The 16,946-nt window shown below is 38.6% G+C and overlaps 2 protein-coding genes across 2 annotated transcripts; both read left to right on the top strand.

Moving 5' to 3' along the window:
* The first annotated feature begins 6,229 nt into the window (after window positions 1-6,229).
* Window positions 6,230-10,406, top strand: LOC103967393 (peptide chain release factor APG3, chloroplastic). The gene is given in 16 exon segments (XM_009380643.3): window positions 6,230-6,454; window positions 6,635-6,691; window positions 7,306-7,386; window positions 7,506-7,563; window positions 7,670-7,773; window positions 7,909-7,960; window positions 8,135-8,184; window positions 8,515-8,580; window positions 8,655-8,691; window positions 8,694-8,818; window positions 8,919-8,991; window positions 9,103-9,235; window positions 9,440-9,497; window positions 9,673-9,720; window positions 9,928-10,011; window positions 10,115-10,406. Coding segments are annotated over 16 exon segments (1,248 nt in total). The 5' UTR covers window positions 6,230-6,304; the 3' UTR covers window positions 10,187-10,406.
* A 744-nt stretch (window positions 10,407-11,150) lies between these two features.
* On the top strand, window positions 11,151-16,215 carry LOC103967394 (spermatogenesis-associated protein 20). Its single transcript, XM_009380645.3, has 15 exons — window positions 11,151-11,553; window positions 11,646-11,718; window positions 11,830-11,851; window positions 11,941-12,019; window positions 12,150-12,182; window positions 12,612-12,760; window positions 12,973-13,129; window positions 13,379-13,619; window positions 13,825-14,066; window positions 14,218-14,481; window positions 14,583-14,693; window positions 14,892-15,116; window positions 15,199-15,402; window positions 15,495-15,671; window positions 15,760-16,215. Exons 1-15 carry the CDS (start codon window positions 11,227-11,229, stop codon window positions 15,967-15,969), a joined length of 2,514 nt encoding a protein of 837 aa, XP_009378920.2. The 5' UTR covers window positions 11,151-11,226; the 3' UTR covers window positions 15,970-16,215.
* The last annotated feature ends 731 nt before the right edge of the window (window positions 16,216-16,946 follow it).

The following is a 16,946-nucleotide window of genomic DNA, read 5'->3' as shown; positions in this document are numbered from 1 at the left end:
AAAAATCTTGGTTCTGTTTGGGGAAGGACCACAAATATGGAGAGATGGATTAAAGCACTTTCACTGCGTAAAGGCTGCCCTTAGCAATAGGTAATTTAATCTCCTCCGGTGAATAATTACTGTAACAGTAATTGTCTTTTACATTTTCATTTTTAAACTGAATAATCATGTTAATAGGTAATAAAATATTAATACTTTTTATGTTCTAAAATAATAAAAAATATTTTATTTTTAATTTCGAATATGATTTTTAATTGATCTCGTCACGTCTATACGTCATCATCTAAAAGCACAATTTTCATGGGTAGATTTTGATAAGATTTTTAACCAATTATGTCGTGTGACATGTCCTTCCATGTTTAGAATTGTTGAAAATATTGAAATGTGATGTAAGGTGGAAGAAAATGATAAGGTATTTATAGAAAAAAAAAATTATAATTTTTTAATAACTTAATTAAGCTAAACCATCGGATTACAAAAAAAATTGAAATCCAACAGTTCAGATTGTGACACGTGTCCCCCCAAAACATTTCTATTTTTTTCTTTTTTTTAATTTTTATAACAGAAAAATCTGGACCATTGATCTGGAAATCAAATTGTCTAGATTCAACTGCTACTTAGTGGGCTACAACGCGGGTCCCACCACCTGAAATCTTGTCGATAAAACGTCCCCCACACGAGCGTGTTATGCACGCACTTGACGCAAAAAAAAAATTTATAACATGGTTGACGTTAGCCTTACATCACTCCCCCTCATAAGCTCAGGCTTTGGACTTGTGCCTAAGCTCTCCCACGGGCTCCCCCTCAGCACCATTGCCCGAATGGGCTGGCACCACTTTGGGAGAGGATTGGATTGCAAATGGAGTCTGTCCATAGGGCAAAAGAGCACGTTGGAAGTGCTTTTAGAACACGAAACTTCGAAGACATGAATAAATGTTATTAACTAATTGAGTTGTAGTTTATAAGTTACTTACTGAAAAAAAAGATTTATACATAATATTTTATTATTATATCGGAATGCTAAAATAATATTTTTAGTGGTGCATGTAAGTCACTTCATCAGATTTAAAGTTGAGTCTCTTGATTATAGTATAATTCAAGTATTGGTAAGATTAATGGTAATTATATCCATTTTGAAGAGAGATGTCTCAAATTTCTTTATACTTTCATTGACGACAAGTTTTATGTCTGATTATGACGGACATATCATATAACTTAGTTGATTCTCATTCTCATATTGTTATATCGACCAATAATAGAGATGGCATGCAGATAGTCGATAAAGCGAAGATACATTTATTACTATTAAATGAGTGGACACATCATGCAGTCAGACGAAGCTTACCTAAACTTTCATCCTTTGTTTAAACTCTTATAATCTCATTGATAACAAGTTTTACATATGATTTATGACTAGCGTATCTTGTAATTTAATTGAATTTGATCCTCATATTGCTATATCAAAATATTAATACGACCAATAATAGAGATGACATGCATATAGCCAACAAAGTGACGATACATTTGTTACTGTTAAATGAGTGGATATATCATGCGGTCAGACAGACTAATCCAAAATTTTCTATTTCACTAGCCACATGGACAAGGTTTCTTTCCGTACCGGACAAAATAAAGGGCACATGGAAAGAGAAAGTTTCGTTTGGGAACAACCGACGATGGACTTCGGAAATTACGAAGCAACCCTGGAGTTTGGAGTAGGCTTCTGATTGGCTTGTTCTTTATGTTCGGAGCCGCACACAAAGGACGCCACTGTGCAATGTACGGCGTGTGGTCAGGCGGTTTATATTTTAAACGTTTGCTACCAAAAATTAAAGGGCAAATTGGTGTTAGAAATGTAGCTTAAAAATTAAAATGTCGAGATGGTTAATGACTCGATCGTCGATCAATCATGGCTAATTTATCGGGGACGTTGATAAACAATAAGATAATTTACATTAAATTAATATACATTACGAAAGAGATCAACTCGAACTAGAGTGCAAAGAGAAAAGCACATTTTTATAATCAACTCAATTAAGCCTGAGCGTGCATGCAATGCACATGTTGATTGAACGATGAAGGACATGTACAATTTAGGCCAGAACGTGCAAGGTCGGCCCTGAGAATTTAGGGGCCTGTGCAAGATTTAGATGGAGACCCTTTATCTTTTTTAATACTATATTTTCTTTGTTATTTTTTTTTCAATTTATATCCATAAAATTAAAATACTAAAAATTAGAGCACCACTTTGAGTGGACAAGAGTGTTTCCAATCTTGAAAGGTCTTTAGTTCAAAATACGTTGTATGGCTTTTTGTCTAAAACTTATCAACTTTTTAAGTTAATAAATTTGCAAAACTTAAAAATAGCAAAATAGTTTCACAAGGACTTGAATCGGGGATCCAGTGACACCTTTTGCACACCTTCAGAACCGACTTTGAAAAATGTGGAGAAAATTTGAATAAGGGCTGGGTGGTGGTAGGTAGGTAGTGGACAGGCGGTTCAATTGTTTTTTTTTATTTTTTTTTAATTAAGTTAAAACCTTGCGTGTTACAATGATCAAACTATTTGTTAACAAAAATGAAGATAATTTGGTCGCATTAAAATAGAAAATCTTTTAATTGTGCTTATAAGCTGTGGTACAAATGTCGGCACCAATTTTATTTCACCATATTATTTTTGCATTCATGTTATAATTTGTTTGTTGATATAAATGAAGTTGAACTAATTCTTTAATTAAATAAGGCATGGTCCCATCATTGATAGATAAATATAATTAGTGCTTTAGTGAACCTTACCATATTTGTTCATGCCTTTATAGTGATAGCAATCATCACCCACTTTTGCTGCTAACTAGCTGCTTACAAGGAAACTATGTAAGTTCCCTATATGTTTGTCAATTAAAATGTATTCAAATGGCTGGTTCAGTTGGTAAGATCTTTATTTTGTGTGTCGCCCCATCAAGGTTGGAGTTCCGTTGCCAGCAGTTCTCGTTAATGCGCGATCTGTAAATTTCAAAGTAAATTCATACTGATGACAACTGGAATTTAGATGTTATGCGTATGTTCTTCCAGGTCAAGGTTGTGAGTGTGACATCCAGTCCCGGAAATATTAAAACGTACATGTGAATTGTCAACTTTGCCCCTAGTTTGTTTTTTTGACGTAAGTGGTTGTTTTGTGTGTTGTGGCATGCGTTGGACCACACCCACACCTGCACACACACTGTCTCACTCTCCCTCTTCCTCTGTCACTTTCCCTGTCTGTCTCTCTCTCCCCCGAGTCCTCTATTCTTCTTCTTCTTCCTGCAACGTACGGACACACACACAACTAAACCAAATCATCACAGATCGAAGAAACTAAGGCCATATTCGAGCTCGTGAAGCTCGTAGGAGTACAGCTGTACCATTTCCAGGTGAGAAACCAGTCGTTTTCACGTCGATTTCTTAAGCTCCGATTTGAGTACTGTTCATGCAAATTTAACCTAGCTAGTTTTTGGGATTTTGAAGCTTATAGTTGTGTTTGTGAGGTTCCCAGGAGCTTGGGAGTGCTTCGTTGGACAAATTTGGACGTCGAGAAAGCTTGGTTCGAAGTTGGCCGGTTTTTGAGTTTGAAGACAGGTATGATCGCGTGGTTTTTAGCCTTTAAAAGTAGTCTATCGTGATTCTCCTAGGTCTAAGCTTCATTTTGGTTCAAGAATCATGAAAATTGGTTGAAAAACGAAGGAGAATAGTGAGTTTGAAGTTTTCTCAGTTTTCCGGTGACCAGAGTCCGGCGAGGGTAGGCCGGAGAAGAAACAGGAATATTCCGTTAAATTTTAACGGAATATTCCTAACGGCAGTAACGGTATCCGGTTAGGTATAACGGAATATTCCGGGGTTTTAATGGAATATTCCTGACAGCGTCAATTGACACCGTCAGTGTGCATGGCACGTGGCCGCGCGTGGGGGCGCGTAGGTCCGTGCCTATTTTGGCGCGTGGGGGCGCGTGAGAGGTCCAAAAATTATTTTAAAAATATGGTTGTGATCCTGAGGTTGTGTAGAGCACGTTGGTATATTCATTTGTCCATTTTGAGCAATGTATGAGAAGTTATTTTGAACGGAAGGTTATGTGCTTTAAAGTTAACGTTTTTATAGTTAATTCGCATATAGGTGACACGTATCCCGAGGACGAGCGTGCACACTCGAGGCAGGGGGGCTACGACCCTTCCACATACCAGTGAGTGGGCTTTTGGTTTTCCGTATATACCTATATACATATAATTCCCAGAAATTAGTATAAATGTTTATTCGTTATATGCCATTCCTTTTATGTTATTGGTCGTTATGCATGATTAGTGGCATATAAGTTAATTTATATATTCATTCACATGTCATATATATACATGTTGGTGCTGTGGAGGCATAGGTAAGTGCCAGGTAAGCGTTGTTTAACATTTGCTTTAAATAGTGATTAGAAGTGCTTAGAGAGCTCATAACCTGCACCCCCGGTGTTAGTGCTCCCGCCCAGAGTAGGGCACAATCCTTCACGTGTTGTTCACCTCACGCACCACACGCTCAGCTTGGATCCAAGTTAGGTACACAGTCTTGTCGTACAGACCACTATAGGTGGTTCCGACTCGTAGGTGACCCGCGATTATTCGCACAGCCTTCACGTGATCGTAGCACTAGAGCGTTTATATGTATTACACCCAGGCTTGTCGTACAGACCACTATAGGTGGTTCCGACTCGTGGGCAGGTTTGGTTGTTGAGATTGAGATTTGAGCTCTAGATTCAGCCGTACAGGTCACTTTAGGTGACTCCGGCTGCCAGTGATAAGTTATTGACACAGTTTATACCTGAGCACTTGCATATTATTTGAGGCTTAAGCATGACGGCATACCTTTGAGCATGATGGCATACCTTGAGCATTTTTGGCATATTTATACCTACGTATATATGTTTATTTTCTGGGAAGTATACAGGTTTTACGGCGAGGGGTTAGAATGTATTTTATGAAATGGTTTTCAAAGAATTTGTTTTTGCCCACTCACGCTATTGTTTTGCGCCCCTCCAGGTTCTAGTAGCTTAGCGGGTTCGGTGGTTTTCCCAGAGGACGTCCCGGCATTTCTGACAGACACTCACCGATGTAGGGTCACCTTCGGGTGCACTATTGTTGTATCTTTTCTTTGGACTGCTGTAGTCTTTAGGCTCTGAATTCAGCGACTCACCTACGCTAGCACTTATCTTATCACTTTATGTTTGCTAGTTTTTAAATTATTCGTGCTTTTATATTATTTCCTTTAGCTTCCGCACTGTGCACATGGCTACGTCACTTCCACGTGACGGCTAGCATGCCCTGGCCTCGGTCGGGGTGTGTCAGTGAGTATACCCTCACGTTGGTGATGAGAATAACCAATCTTGCCATAAACTTTTTGTTCACGGAAAAAAAAAAGTATTCAAGTGTAAGTTGTGGATGGAAACAAAGAGGAAGATAACAGGGAATTCATTTCTCAATCTAATTGTATTTTTATTCCTTCTAGCTAGGTAGGTGGTGAATGGATTACATTTGCCTTAGGTGGTGAATGGATTACATTTGCCTTGTTAACTAACATTGTGTACAGGGGGTGTTATTGTGAATATCACGTTGAAAAACAAGAAAAAAAAAAACAGAATAAACTCAGAAATTGAAAAACAAAGTAATTAACATGAACATTACCAAGAGTTAACGTGGTTCGGTTATTTGTACCTACGTTTACGGGATAGCAACATCAATCTCTCACTATATCAATAACGAGTACAACAGATAATCTTGATAAGCCTCTAGATTAAGACTTGACAAACAACCTGAAAGAACAATAACAAGAAATACACTCTTGTCTCTTTTCTTTTATTTCGCACACACTTTGCTCAAATTTTAAGTTTTAATCCAAGAAGTAAAGATAGTCTAATGCCAAAAATATTATGAACGTAAGTGTCTTATACAAAAGTTACTTGCATTGCATTTGCAACCTTTGTTATTCCTGTTGATCAAAATAAAAAAGAAAAACTAACGAAAAGTCCTAAAAAACTTTAGTTTTAATCAAAATGACAAAATAAAGGTGTAAGTGAATAGTATAAAAAATGATTATTCAAGGTAAAAATATCGTAAACGTTAAAAGTAAACAGAGAGTGTTCCATTAAGATTTCGAAGGAAAAAAAAAGCTTGGGTTATTCCAGTTGTGGTATACGATATCTAAGTTCCCAAACAGGACCCGTAAGCGGGACCTTATCTCTTCCGAACGCCACATATCCATTTAGGTGCGTTTTTCCTTCCGACCTGCAACTTCCATGGCCGCAATGAGTGGCCTCGCTACGAGCTCCACTCCTTCTCGGTTACTCGCATTTCCAATACGACGCCGTTTCCGGGACCACTCGTCTTCGCGCTCCGTGGTCATCAGCAAACCTCCTTCCAGAGCTCCCAGACTCATTTGCATGGCGGTTCGTACATCCACCCCAAAAAATTATAACAATTCCGAATTCGGAGCATTGAAATTGGAAGTTTACAGCTTTCGAAATTGGGTTTTTGTTATTTTTTGAAGGAAAAACTTTTCCCCAGAAACAAACAGTTGTTATGGGATGGGATTCTCATTTTCTGATGTTGTTTTTGTGGAATTGCAGGAGCCTTATTTGATTACAAAGCTGGATTCTGCAGAGAAGACGTGGAAGGATTTATCGGTACGCTTCATACTCTGATTGAATGTTTGGGTTGATGATTTTAATTTTCCCACCCTGTGTGTGTATGTGATGTGAGGTTTTGAGGATTAGTACTCTGCTTCTGTGTAGTATAATGGTCTAGGGTTTTAGGGTTTAGGGTTTTTTATGGCAGAGAATTTGAATGATTTGGGAAAATTGGGAATATAGAATTTTGGTGATTGAAATTTTGATGGTTGTGATTACAATTGAAGACCCCATTGCAGAGATTATTTTCAGATACAACTTTGGACTTGCATATACTCTTATCCGAATTCGAAATTATTTTTAATTCTACAAGAAAACAGATTGAAATTTACCAAAGTAATCCTACAAATTTTTTATTCAATAGGCAAAAACTCCGGACTTTCTCTCGAATGATTTGAATCTAATATCTAGTTATGATTTTGGTATTTCTGGGTCATGTGATTACGAAAGATTTTCAAAGACCAGCGTAAATTGGGTTAAATTGTTTTTCATGCCTATCTAGTTGTCTACCTATCCAGAGTATAGATTCTTGTACTGTGCTGTTGCGTGGTTAGTTATTGTTGTTGTTTCTCTGGATTTGAGTATGCTCATGAAGAAGGGGAACTTTGTAGGTCAAGCTGGCTGATCCAGATGTCGTGTCAAATCCCAGTGAATACCAGAAGCTTGCGCAGTCTGTGGCAGAGCTTGATGAGGTGCTGCAGTTTATCTTTGCTACTTATCGTGCCAGGTTTTAGTTGTGTGTTCTGCACTTCTGCTTGAATTTCATTTCAGATTTAACTGACAATATTTTGCCTTTGTTTTCAATGGACAGGTTGTGACAATCTATAGGGATTTCAAAGACTGCGAGAAGCAGTTAGAAGAGACTAAAGGTTTATGTAACTATATGCCTGTGTAAAACAATCCTTTCGGAAAAATTGGAGGTATTTACTAACATTCATTTTGATATTTTACCCCTCTTTATAATCGATAATTCAGCTTTAGCAAAAGAAGCTGGCAATGATGAGGATATGGCAGAGATGATATCTTTTGAACTTGAATCTTTATCCAATCAAATCAAAGAACTTGAAGCGAAGCTCAAGGTATTATTACATGCACAATGGATCAATTTGGCATTCTTAACTACTTTAACCAAATATTGTTGTTTCTATTTTCTAATGTTTTCCTTTCCATAGTTCGAATATCAATTGGGATAATGTTTCATTTTATATTAACAGATGCTACTCCTTCCTAGTGACCCTCTTGATGCAAGAAATATAATGCTTGAAGGTAATCTCATAGTTTCCCTTGAAATAAACTGTTCTATTGATTGCTTGAGAACCACATATGATGTTTAACCACGTAAAATGCTCTCTTGAGTCTCTCTTTTTTAGGAACGTCATATGTCCAAACCAGATTTGACTGAAGCTGTACCTCATACATATGTATTCTCTTTTTCTGCAGTAAGGGCTGGTACTGGTGGTGATGAAGCTGGAATTTGGGCAGGTGATCTTGTAGGTATATGTTTCTTTTGTCGTTTAAAATCTATAGGATACGTGACCATTATTTTTTATTTGCATAAATAGAAAAGTTCGTAAAATAAAGAAAAACTCATACTATTATTCATGGGGTAGGTTAAATAGTGCATAGCGTAAACTTCAAAAGTCTTTGTTATTGATGTGCTTGTGTACTCTTTCTTCTCCTTTATGTTTTATTTTTCAATGATAGGCCTCATTGGCAAAACCAACTATTCTTGTGTTATGAAATCCTTCTTCTGAAGTTGCTTCCAAGCATATCTTAATGCTTCTGCATTTTCTTTTGCTTTTCTATTTTTTCGTACCAAGGTCCGTATGTATGAGAAGTACAGTGAGAGGAATAATTGGAGGTTCAGCACAGTCTCAAGCTCAGAGGTATGCTTCACTGACATTTTTAGCTGTATATCCTGTTTCCGTTGACATACTGACAGAGCTCTTGCATTATTTAGGCTGAAAGAGGAGGATACAAGGCCTATGTGATGGAAGTCAAGGAAAACGTGTATACAGCAAATTAAAATATGAATCTGGTGTTCATCGGGTTCAACGTGTTCCTCATACAGAAACACAGGGTCGCGTGCATACTTCCACTGCAACTGTTGCGATCATGCCAGAGGTAGCTTATATTTTACTTGTCACTGTAATCTTTTATGTACTTCATGATCAAACATTTCTGATTCATTGACTTATTGTGTTTGTTCTGTGCCTTACTATAGGCGGATGAAGTTGAGGTGGTTATCGACCCAAAAGATATTGAACTGACAACAGCAAGGTCTGGGGGAGCCGGAGGTATTTATCTGCAAAGAATATTATTTTCTTAATTAACACTATTTTGCATGTCTCACTCTTCAGAACAGGATTTCCTATGTGAGTTAAGTCTAATGCATGATTATCGTGCAGGGCAAAATGTGAACAAGGTGGAGACAGCTGTTGATCTCGTCCATAAACCAACGGGCATCCGCATCTTTTGTAGTGAAGAAAGGTCTCAACTTCAGAACAAGCATCGTGCTTTTCAGTTGCTGCGAGCAAAATTGTGAGTACTGATTTCACTGTTTTAAATTCTGATATTCTTATTTTGTTAGGCACATTAACTGTTCCCTTTTATGAAACATTTTCGATTTTCCATAATATTTTCGACCTAGCTTGACATATGCATGTAATCAACGCTATTCACACATAATACCTCTTGTTTGCACACTTTTTCTTTGGTCCATGATGATCAATGGCATTGTTACAGGTATAAGATAAAATTGAGAGAGCAGCAGGAGTTGATTAGGAATCAGCGGAAATCGCAGGTATCTTTTAGCTTAGAGAATAGTAACAAGGCACGTGAGATTGCAACATCTCTGTTTTAAACTTTTGCCATCACATATGTGCAGTTCTTTGATATTAGGCTATGCAATGGGAACGCTAGATTATGGTTTTAGGCCCAGGACTAAACCATGTGACATTTGTATTCTTAAAATGCAGGTTGGTACTGGTTCTCGTGCAGAAAAGATTCGGACATACAACTTTAAGGTATTGGTAATGAGTGATTTATTGAACTATTCAATTCAAAAGCGATACCTATTAGGTGTAGAGGTCCTGATACGTATATAAAGCTACAAGAATTTATGCGAACCAGTAACCAACGTGAGACTTGTGTTCAACATTTTTGTCTCTGAGATTTCTTCCATTCGATTGGTTATGTTTCAGGAAGTTCACTTCTCTTGTTTATTGAATTAGGACAATAGAGTGACTGACCATCGGTTAAAGACAAACTATGAGCTCACCTCTTTTCTTGGTGGCGATATAGATAACGCAATTCAGGTATTTTTCCACAGACATGTCCTCCCTTTCTCTTAATAAATATTTGTCAAAAGAATACGCCAATACGAATGCCTTGCAATTGATATTCCTACTCTTCTTGCAGGCTTGTGCTTCCTTAGAACAGCAAGAACTCCTGGAAGAACTCGCTGAATCTGTAGGAGCTCCGGCTGGCTAATTTCTGCCTTGTTTTATGGCAATTTTGTTCGAAGATTTACGGAGCCGGATCAGGTGGTAAGGAAACCTTTGCTGGAACAAATTGTTCAAAACGGGGCAATCTTTTCGTATGTTATATGTAGAGACGCAATCACAGGCACATGAGTTTTTTGTTAAATTTGTTCTCGACAGGTTAAATAGCCGAGTTATGTAATTTTTGTATACATGTAAAGTTGAGAGAATCGTGCAGCAAAAGATGCCATAAACACCTCCATATTTTAACTTTTCACATTTAACAACAAAAATGCCAGCAAAGGCGAAAGTAAATGTGAAGGTTGTATGGAATTCAAGGTGGGGAAGAGATCCTCTCCGGATCTCTCCCACCAAATCCTAGGGATCAGGAGATCCGGACCCTTGAAATTTGATCAAATGGTTACAAACAAGGGGCCTCAGCTCCTCTAAAAGTTATAATAATTGTAGCCGTTGATTCAAATTTTGAGAGTCCGGATCTCCAAATTCCTAGGATTTGGTGGAAGAGATCCGGAGAGGATCTGCATGTACGCTACCTTATTGAACTTGAGTGCAAATATGTGGACGCATTGTCCTATCGAACACAGGTGCCTGTTAGGCTAACTGCTTTATCGTACTCAAGTACAAATAAATAGGCGAACAAATTGCTTTATCGAACTCGAGTACAAATAAATAGGCGAACAAACTGCTTTATCGAACTTGAAGTACAAATAAATAGGCGATGAAACAGTCTTATCGAACTCAAGGACAAATAAAATGTAAGTAAATTCTGAAAAAATTGCGTGTTTCTTGTAAGATGTGCCTTTTTAATATGCACTTCAAAACCTACTAAAAACATTTTCGGTTATTTTAAAACATTTTCGATAATTTTAAAAGCACCTACAATTAAAATACCACAAACGAAGGGCAGTAGATAGCCCTGCTGCTGAAAGCTCAAAACTGGGCCACCTGTTTATACACCGTCAACCTCCAGCCGTCAAACAAGCCCAAGCTCCACATGGCTCCTCCTGCCTCTTCACCCCCTCTCCACACATGGCACCAACTTCTGCACTCTTCTCTTCTTCTCTCTCTCACTCCTCTCTCCTTCTCCACAATTCTATGCTCAAACGCCTCTCTCTCCGCCGCTTCCTCTCTCATCCAACCAAACAGCTCTCCTCTCCTCCATCACCACCGCCCCAATCTCCCGCCACTCACTTTCCCGCCCTTTCCTCACTGATTCCCCGCCGACCCTTCTCCACCTCCAAGCTCCTCGCCATGGCCGATCACACTTCGAGCAACCTGGCTGCCCCGTCTCACAAGCACTCCAATCGCCTCGCCGCCGAGCACAGCCCCTACCTTCTGCAACACGCCCACAACCCGGTAAGTCTGAATTTCCGAACTGGGTTTTCTGTTCTTTGTTATTTGGATTGCTCTGCGAACTAAAAGATTGAAACTTGACTGCGTTTTACCAGGTGGATTGGTATCCGTGGGGAGAAGAAGCTTTCGCCGAAGCTCGAAAGAGGGACGTTCCCATCTTCCTATCAAGTAATTTTCTTCTACCCATGTTTTGTTTTCTCTTTGCAAGTATCGGAATTTGGCAGTCAGCTGATATGTGATTCATTTGATCGTTGCAACTACGTTGGTTTTGTATGCAAGTCGGATACAGCACGTGTCATTGGTGAGATTTCTTGTTCGATTTTTCGGAAGGTTTAATTTTAATATTCTTGTGAATGAGGACTAATTAGTTTGTGTTGGACTGTGAATAAGGTGTCATGTTATGGAGGTCGAGTCTTTCGAGGATGAAGGCGTTGCGAAATTGCTGAACGATTGGTTTGTTAGTATCAAGGTGAGTCAAATTTGTTTGCTCATTTCCAGGTTGAGTAATTACATAAATTTTATGAGAGAACTTTCTTGTTTTCTGCTTTTTTGAAGTATTTTCGCTGTGTTCCATTTTTTCTAACATTTCATTACCGCAGGTGGATCGGGAGGAAAGACCAGATGTTGATAAGGTGAGCCTTACATTGTAACACACCTGTGAAGTTACTGAAGCTTTATAATATGTGTCTGGAATGCTTTTTTACTTTCGCACGTCAGTGCGTCTCAAGTTATTCTATTTTCAACTACATTAGAGGTTGCTACTGGCTTGAGGTTGAGTATCTTAATGTGCTTCTGAATTCTATATATATTTACAGGGGAAGGGTACGTTTTCTTAGGGCGGATAACATTCAGGCTAGACTTTGTTATAGTTCGAGATCTTTCCTAGCCCAAATCTAAAGAAAAAAGGAAATATATTTGAATTCTGAATCCAGTGCTCACATTTTCAGCCCAAATGGTTCTATTTTGCAAGGATGTACTTTAAGAAAATAATAATAACAATTTTCCACTGGTTATTTTGGCATCATGATGTGCTGATGATTTTTTTTTTTTCACTTTTACAGGTATACATGACCTATGTACAGGCTATGTATGGTGGTGGAGGTTGGCCACTGAGTGTCTTCCTTTCACCTGATTTGAAACCTTTGATGGGTGGAACTTACTTTCCCCCAGACGATAAGTTTGGAAGACCAGGATTTAAGACTATACTTAGGTGAGGAGACGGTGATCTCTGAGACATTAACTTATCACCATCCCCCTTCGGCCTTTTCACCCCGTCTATTCCAATGATTCTCTTGGTTGGAGAAAACACTTGAAGTTACAAGTGCTTGTTGAGCTGGACACTGCACATTACCTGAACGCTTATTGGTATTTTTTATTTTGGCTTCCCTTGCTCATTTATTGTGTATGCCTTTTTTGTTTCAGAAAGGTGAAAGATGCTTGGGATAGCAAGAGGGATGTGCTTGTTAAAAGTGGAGCATTTGCGATTGAACAGCTGTCAGAAGCATTGTCGTCAAGTGCGAGTTCTAATAAATTGCCAGATGGGCTTCCACAAATTGCATTGCGTCTATGTGCTGAGCAAGTAGGTGTCTTTACAGTTTACATTAAGAACTTTTTTGTGTTTATGAGTTTTGGATTTAAAAGTATACCATCTGCTGAAAACTTGGCCTCCCTTCCCTTTTTTATTTTGTGCAAGGGTATTTCAGAAAAGAAGAACAAGTTCATTACATATCTGTGCACAAATAGATATGACCGATTTTGATTAAACTTATCAGAAGGCAGCACAATATTTCCTTCTTTTTCCTCATCCTCCTGTTTAATCTGTTTATAGCTTTCCGGAAGCTATGATGAAAAGTATGGTGGGTTTGGATCCGCCCCAAAGTTTCCTAGACCAGTTGAGGTTCAGCTCATGCTTTATTACTCAAAGAAGTTGGAGGAAACTGGGAAGTTGGGTGAGGCAAATAAAAATCTGAAAATGGTTTTCTTCACCTTGCAATGCATGGCAAAAGGGGGCGTCCACGATCACATTGGAGGTGGCTTCCACAGATATAGCGTGGATGAGTGCTGGCATGGTCAGTTTTTCTTAATAAATCATTTCCATTGATATTCATGTATCTTAACTGTTATGGCATGCTCAGATACTGAACTATTTGTTCAATCAAATGCCTGTCTCATACCGTTCTTTATAGTCACCATGCTTTGCCCCCAACTCCTCTGTTCTTTCTATATATTGATTATTTCTGCAACAGATTGTTGAACCAGTTCTGTTTATTGTAGTCCCGCACTTTGAGAAGATGTTATATGATCAAGGGCAGATTGCCAATGTCTATTTAGATGCTTTTTCTATTACCAAAGATGTCTTTTATTCATGTGTTGCACGGGATGTTCTTGATTATCTGAGGAGAGAAATGATTGGACCGGAAGGCGAAATCTATTCAGCAGAAGATGCTGACAGTGCTGAATCTGAAGGTGCTTCAAGAAAAAAGGAAGGAGCCTTCTATGTTTGGACTAAAAAAGAGGTCTCTCACTCATTGTCTCAGCCTTAAGTTTACTCTTTAGATTTGTTGATTCTAACTTATGATTTCATATAAGATATCCGACACCATTTTTGTATTCATTGATTGCAATATTCTTTTTCCCTCCAAAAGTTAACGTTTTGTTTCTATTTAGGTTGAAGATATACTTGGAGAGGATGCTACTCTTTTTAAGAACCATTATTATATAAAACCTTCGGGAAACTGTGACCTTTCTAGAATGAGTGATCCTCACAATGAATTCAAGGGAACGAATGTGCTGATTGAGAGAAAAAGCCCTTCTGAATTGGCACCAAAATTTGCCATGCCTGTTGAGAAATACCTTGATATTCTGGGCCAGAGCAGGAAAAAGCTTTTTGAAGCACGATCTACTCGACCAAGACCACATTTAGATGATAAGGTGTTCGCTCTTAACCCAATGCATAAAATTGCGGTAGAACCCACCTAATAAGTTTTGGCGTATATTTTTTAGCACAAATTGATAGATCAGGTGCCTTGTAGGTAATTGTGTCATGGAATGGACTGGCTATCTCAGCTTTTGCAAGGGCTTCTAAAATTCTCAAGAATGAACCCGATGGGATCAAATTTAACTTTCCCGTGGTCGGCTCTGATGTAAGTTTATACCATCTTTGAGTTCATCTGTGGGTACCAGTAGCTTAGAATTTGTGAAATTTTTTATTTATTTATTTTTCCGTAGCTTATATTTTACTGATAATTTATCCATCTATTTATTTGTACAATTTATCAATTTTGTTCTCCTTACTCACATTTTACTGACTATTATGTTTTATTACATTCCCAAAATATCAGCCAAAGGAGTACATGCAGGTTGCAGAGAGGGCTGCAACTTTTATCAGGAGAAAGCTTTACGACGAGCAAACTCATCGACTACAGCACAGCTTTAGGAATGGTCCATCTAAAGCACCTGGATTTTTAGATGATTATGCTTTTCTCATATCGGGGTTGTTGGATCTTTATGAATTTGGTGGTCAAACTACCTGGCTAATTTGGGCAACTGAACTGCAGGACACCCAGGCAAGAAATGATATATGGAATTTTGACGTTTAGTAGCTATTCTCTTCTGTGTATTGATGCTAGTTTACTGGCGATTTTCCAGGATGAATTATTTCTTGATAGAGAGGGAGGCGGCTATTTTAATACACCAGGGGAAGACCCCAATATTCTACTTCGTGTGAAGGAAGATCACGATGGGGCTGAGCCATCTGGAAACTCGGTTTCTGCGATCAATCTTGTAAGATTGGCATCCATGATAGCTGGAAACAAGTCTGATCATTACAGGAGGGATGCCGATCATGTTCTTGTACGAGTTGCTTAACCCAAAATGTGCTTTTACATCTTATCTGGGGAGTGTGTCTCAACTACTGCTAATTTTCTTGTTCTCTTTTTCAACAGGCTGTTTTCGAGACAAGATTAAAAGACATGGCGATGGCAGTACCTTTGATGTGTTGTGCAGCAGACATGCTCACTGTTCCTTCCCGAAAGCAAGTTGTCTTGGTTGGCCAGAAGCATTCTGTAGAGTTTGAAAACATGCTTGCCGCCACGCATGCATCATACGACACAAACAAAACAGTGAGTTTGGGGTTTTTATTTCGAGTTCACAGCTTCGTCATTTCCTTCCGCTTTGTACCCAAGTCTTATGTGATATCCGAAATGGCAGGTTATTCACGTCGATCCAGCAAATTCAGAAGAAATGCAATTTTGGGAAAGCAACAATAGCAACATTGCTCTGATGGCAAAGGATCATTTTGCTGCGGACAAAGTGGTCGCTCTTGTCTGCCAAAACTTCACTTGCAGTGCTCCTGTGACGGACCCCGGATCCCTCGAGGCGTTGCTCTCCAGAAGATCATCCCCCTCCCCTTCTGCGTGACTGTAAACGGAGTACAATTTCAACGGAGGAAACTATGTATTAAGTACAACATTCGTCCCGTTTGCGACGGTGCAGGGTAGAGCATGCAGCAGAGACATGGAGTCGTACGTGCTGGAGACGAATAGGTATTTATGGTCTGGAAAATATGTTGTGCAACAAGCAAAGTACATAGAATATTATGTCGGGTGTGTTCGATATGACGATAGTGTGTTACGAATAAAAGTTTTGGGGAAATAGTTGTGCTGATTTGTGTTCTACAATATATACATTGCTTCTTGTTTTTTTCATGAAACAAAAATCTCTTCCTCAATCAAAAGACGGTGAAAATACTAAATTAATTCCGTGAACGAAATTAAAGGAAAATAACCAAATTAAAATTTATGGGCACTATAGAATAGATATTCATGGATAGACGAATATTCTTTCGATTCTTAGTTTGGGGGCTGAAAAAGCTCGTCAATCCAAATGAATCATTCTTCTGGTTTCTATTTGCCTCCCGCCTCGAAACTGACGCACAGCACAGCGCCCATTCGCTTCGCGCGCGGGAAGGCAGCGAAGTTCAGTTGATGGTATGGCGGTGGAGTGGAGCAGCCGCGGCACGAAGTTCCTTACCTTAATTGGATCTTGCTGGTGCCACCTAAACGGTGGGTAGGATTAAACAATAATTTTACAGATTTTTTTATCCATGCGACTCGGGTTCAGATTCTCTTATTTTAAATTATTGTAATAGTTTCAAATCATATTCTTAGTAATAATAAATTTAAAATTAAAAAAAAAACTTTTATTGGAGAAAATAACAACAAAAAACATCAACATCTCTCCATCCATTTCAAATCCAAAACAATGACACCCTTCAACTCTCTCACCAAAATCGCCGCCGTCCAAAGATTTGCAGTACAAAATCTATCCTTCCGCCGATGAAGCGCCACCACAATCTCCTCCACGATCCTACCCTTCCGAAAATAAGCTTGAAAAAT

This window comes from the organism of the source record quoted next, unplaced genomic scaffold, assembly GCF_019419815.1.
Source record: "Pyrus x bretschneideri cultivar Hongxiangsu unplaced genomic scaffold, Pyrus_bretschneideri_v1 Contig23, whole genome shotgun sequence".
NCBI classification, from domain to species: domain Eukaryota; kingdom Viridiplantae; phylum Streptophyta; class Magnoliopsida; order Rosales; family Rosaceae; genus Pyrus; species Pyrus x bretschneideri.
The sequence above is the reverse complement of the archived record's forward strand: the minus strand, read 5'-3'. Positions and strand labels throughout refer to the sequence as shown.

Bases quoted from the DNA above. Each gene is read 5' to 3' on its own strand.
- LOC103967394 (XM_009380645.3), top strand. From the start codon at position 11,227: ATGGCACCAACTTCTGCACTCTTCTCTTCTTCTCTCTCTCACTCCTCT. The intron at 11,852-11,940 runs GTGAGATTTCTT...ACTGTGAATAAG, and splicing joins GGATACAGCACGTGTCATTG to GTGTCATGTTATGGAGGTCG. The intron at 15,672-15,759 runs GTGAGTTTGGGG...CCGAAATGGCAG, and splicing joins CATACGACACAAACAAAACA to GTTATTCACGTCGATCCAGC.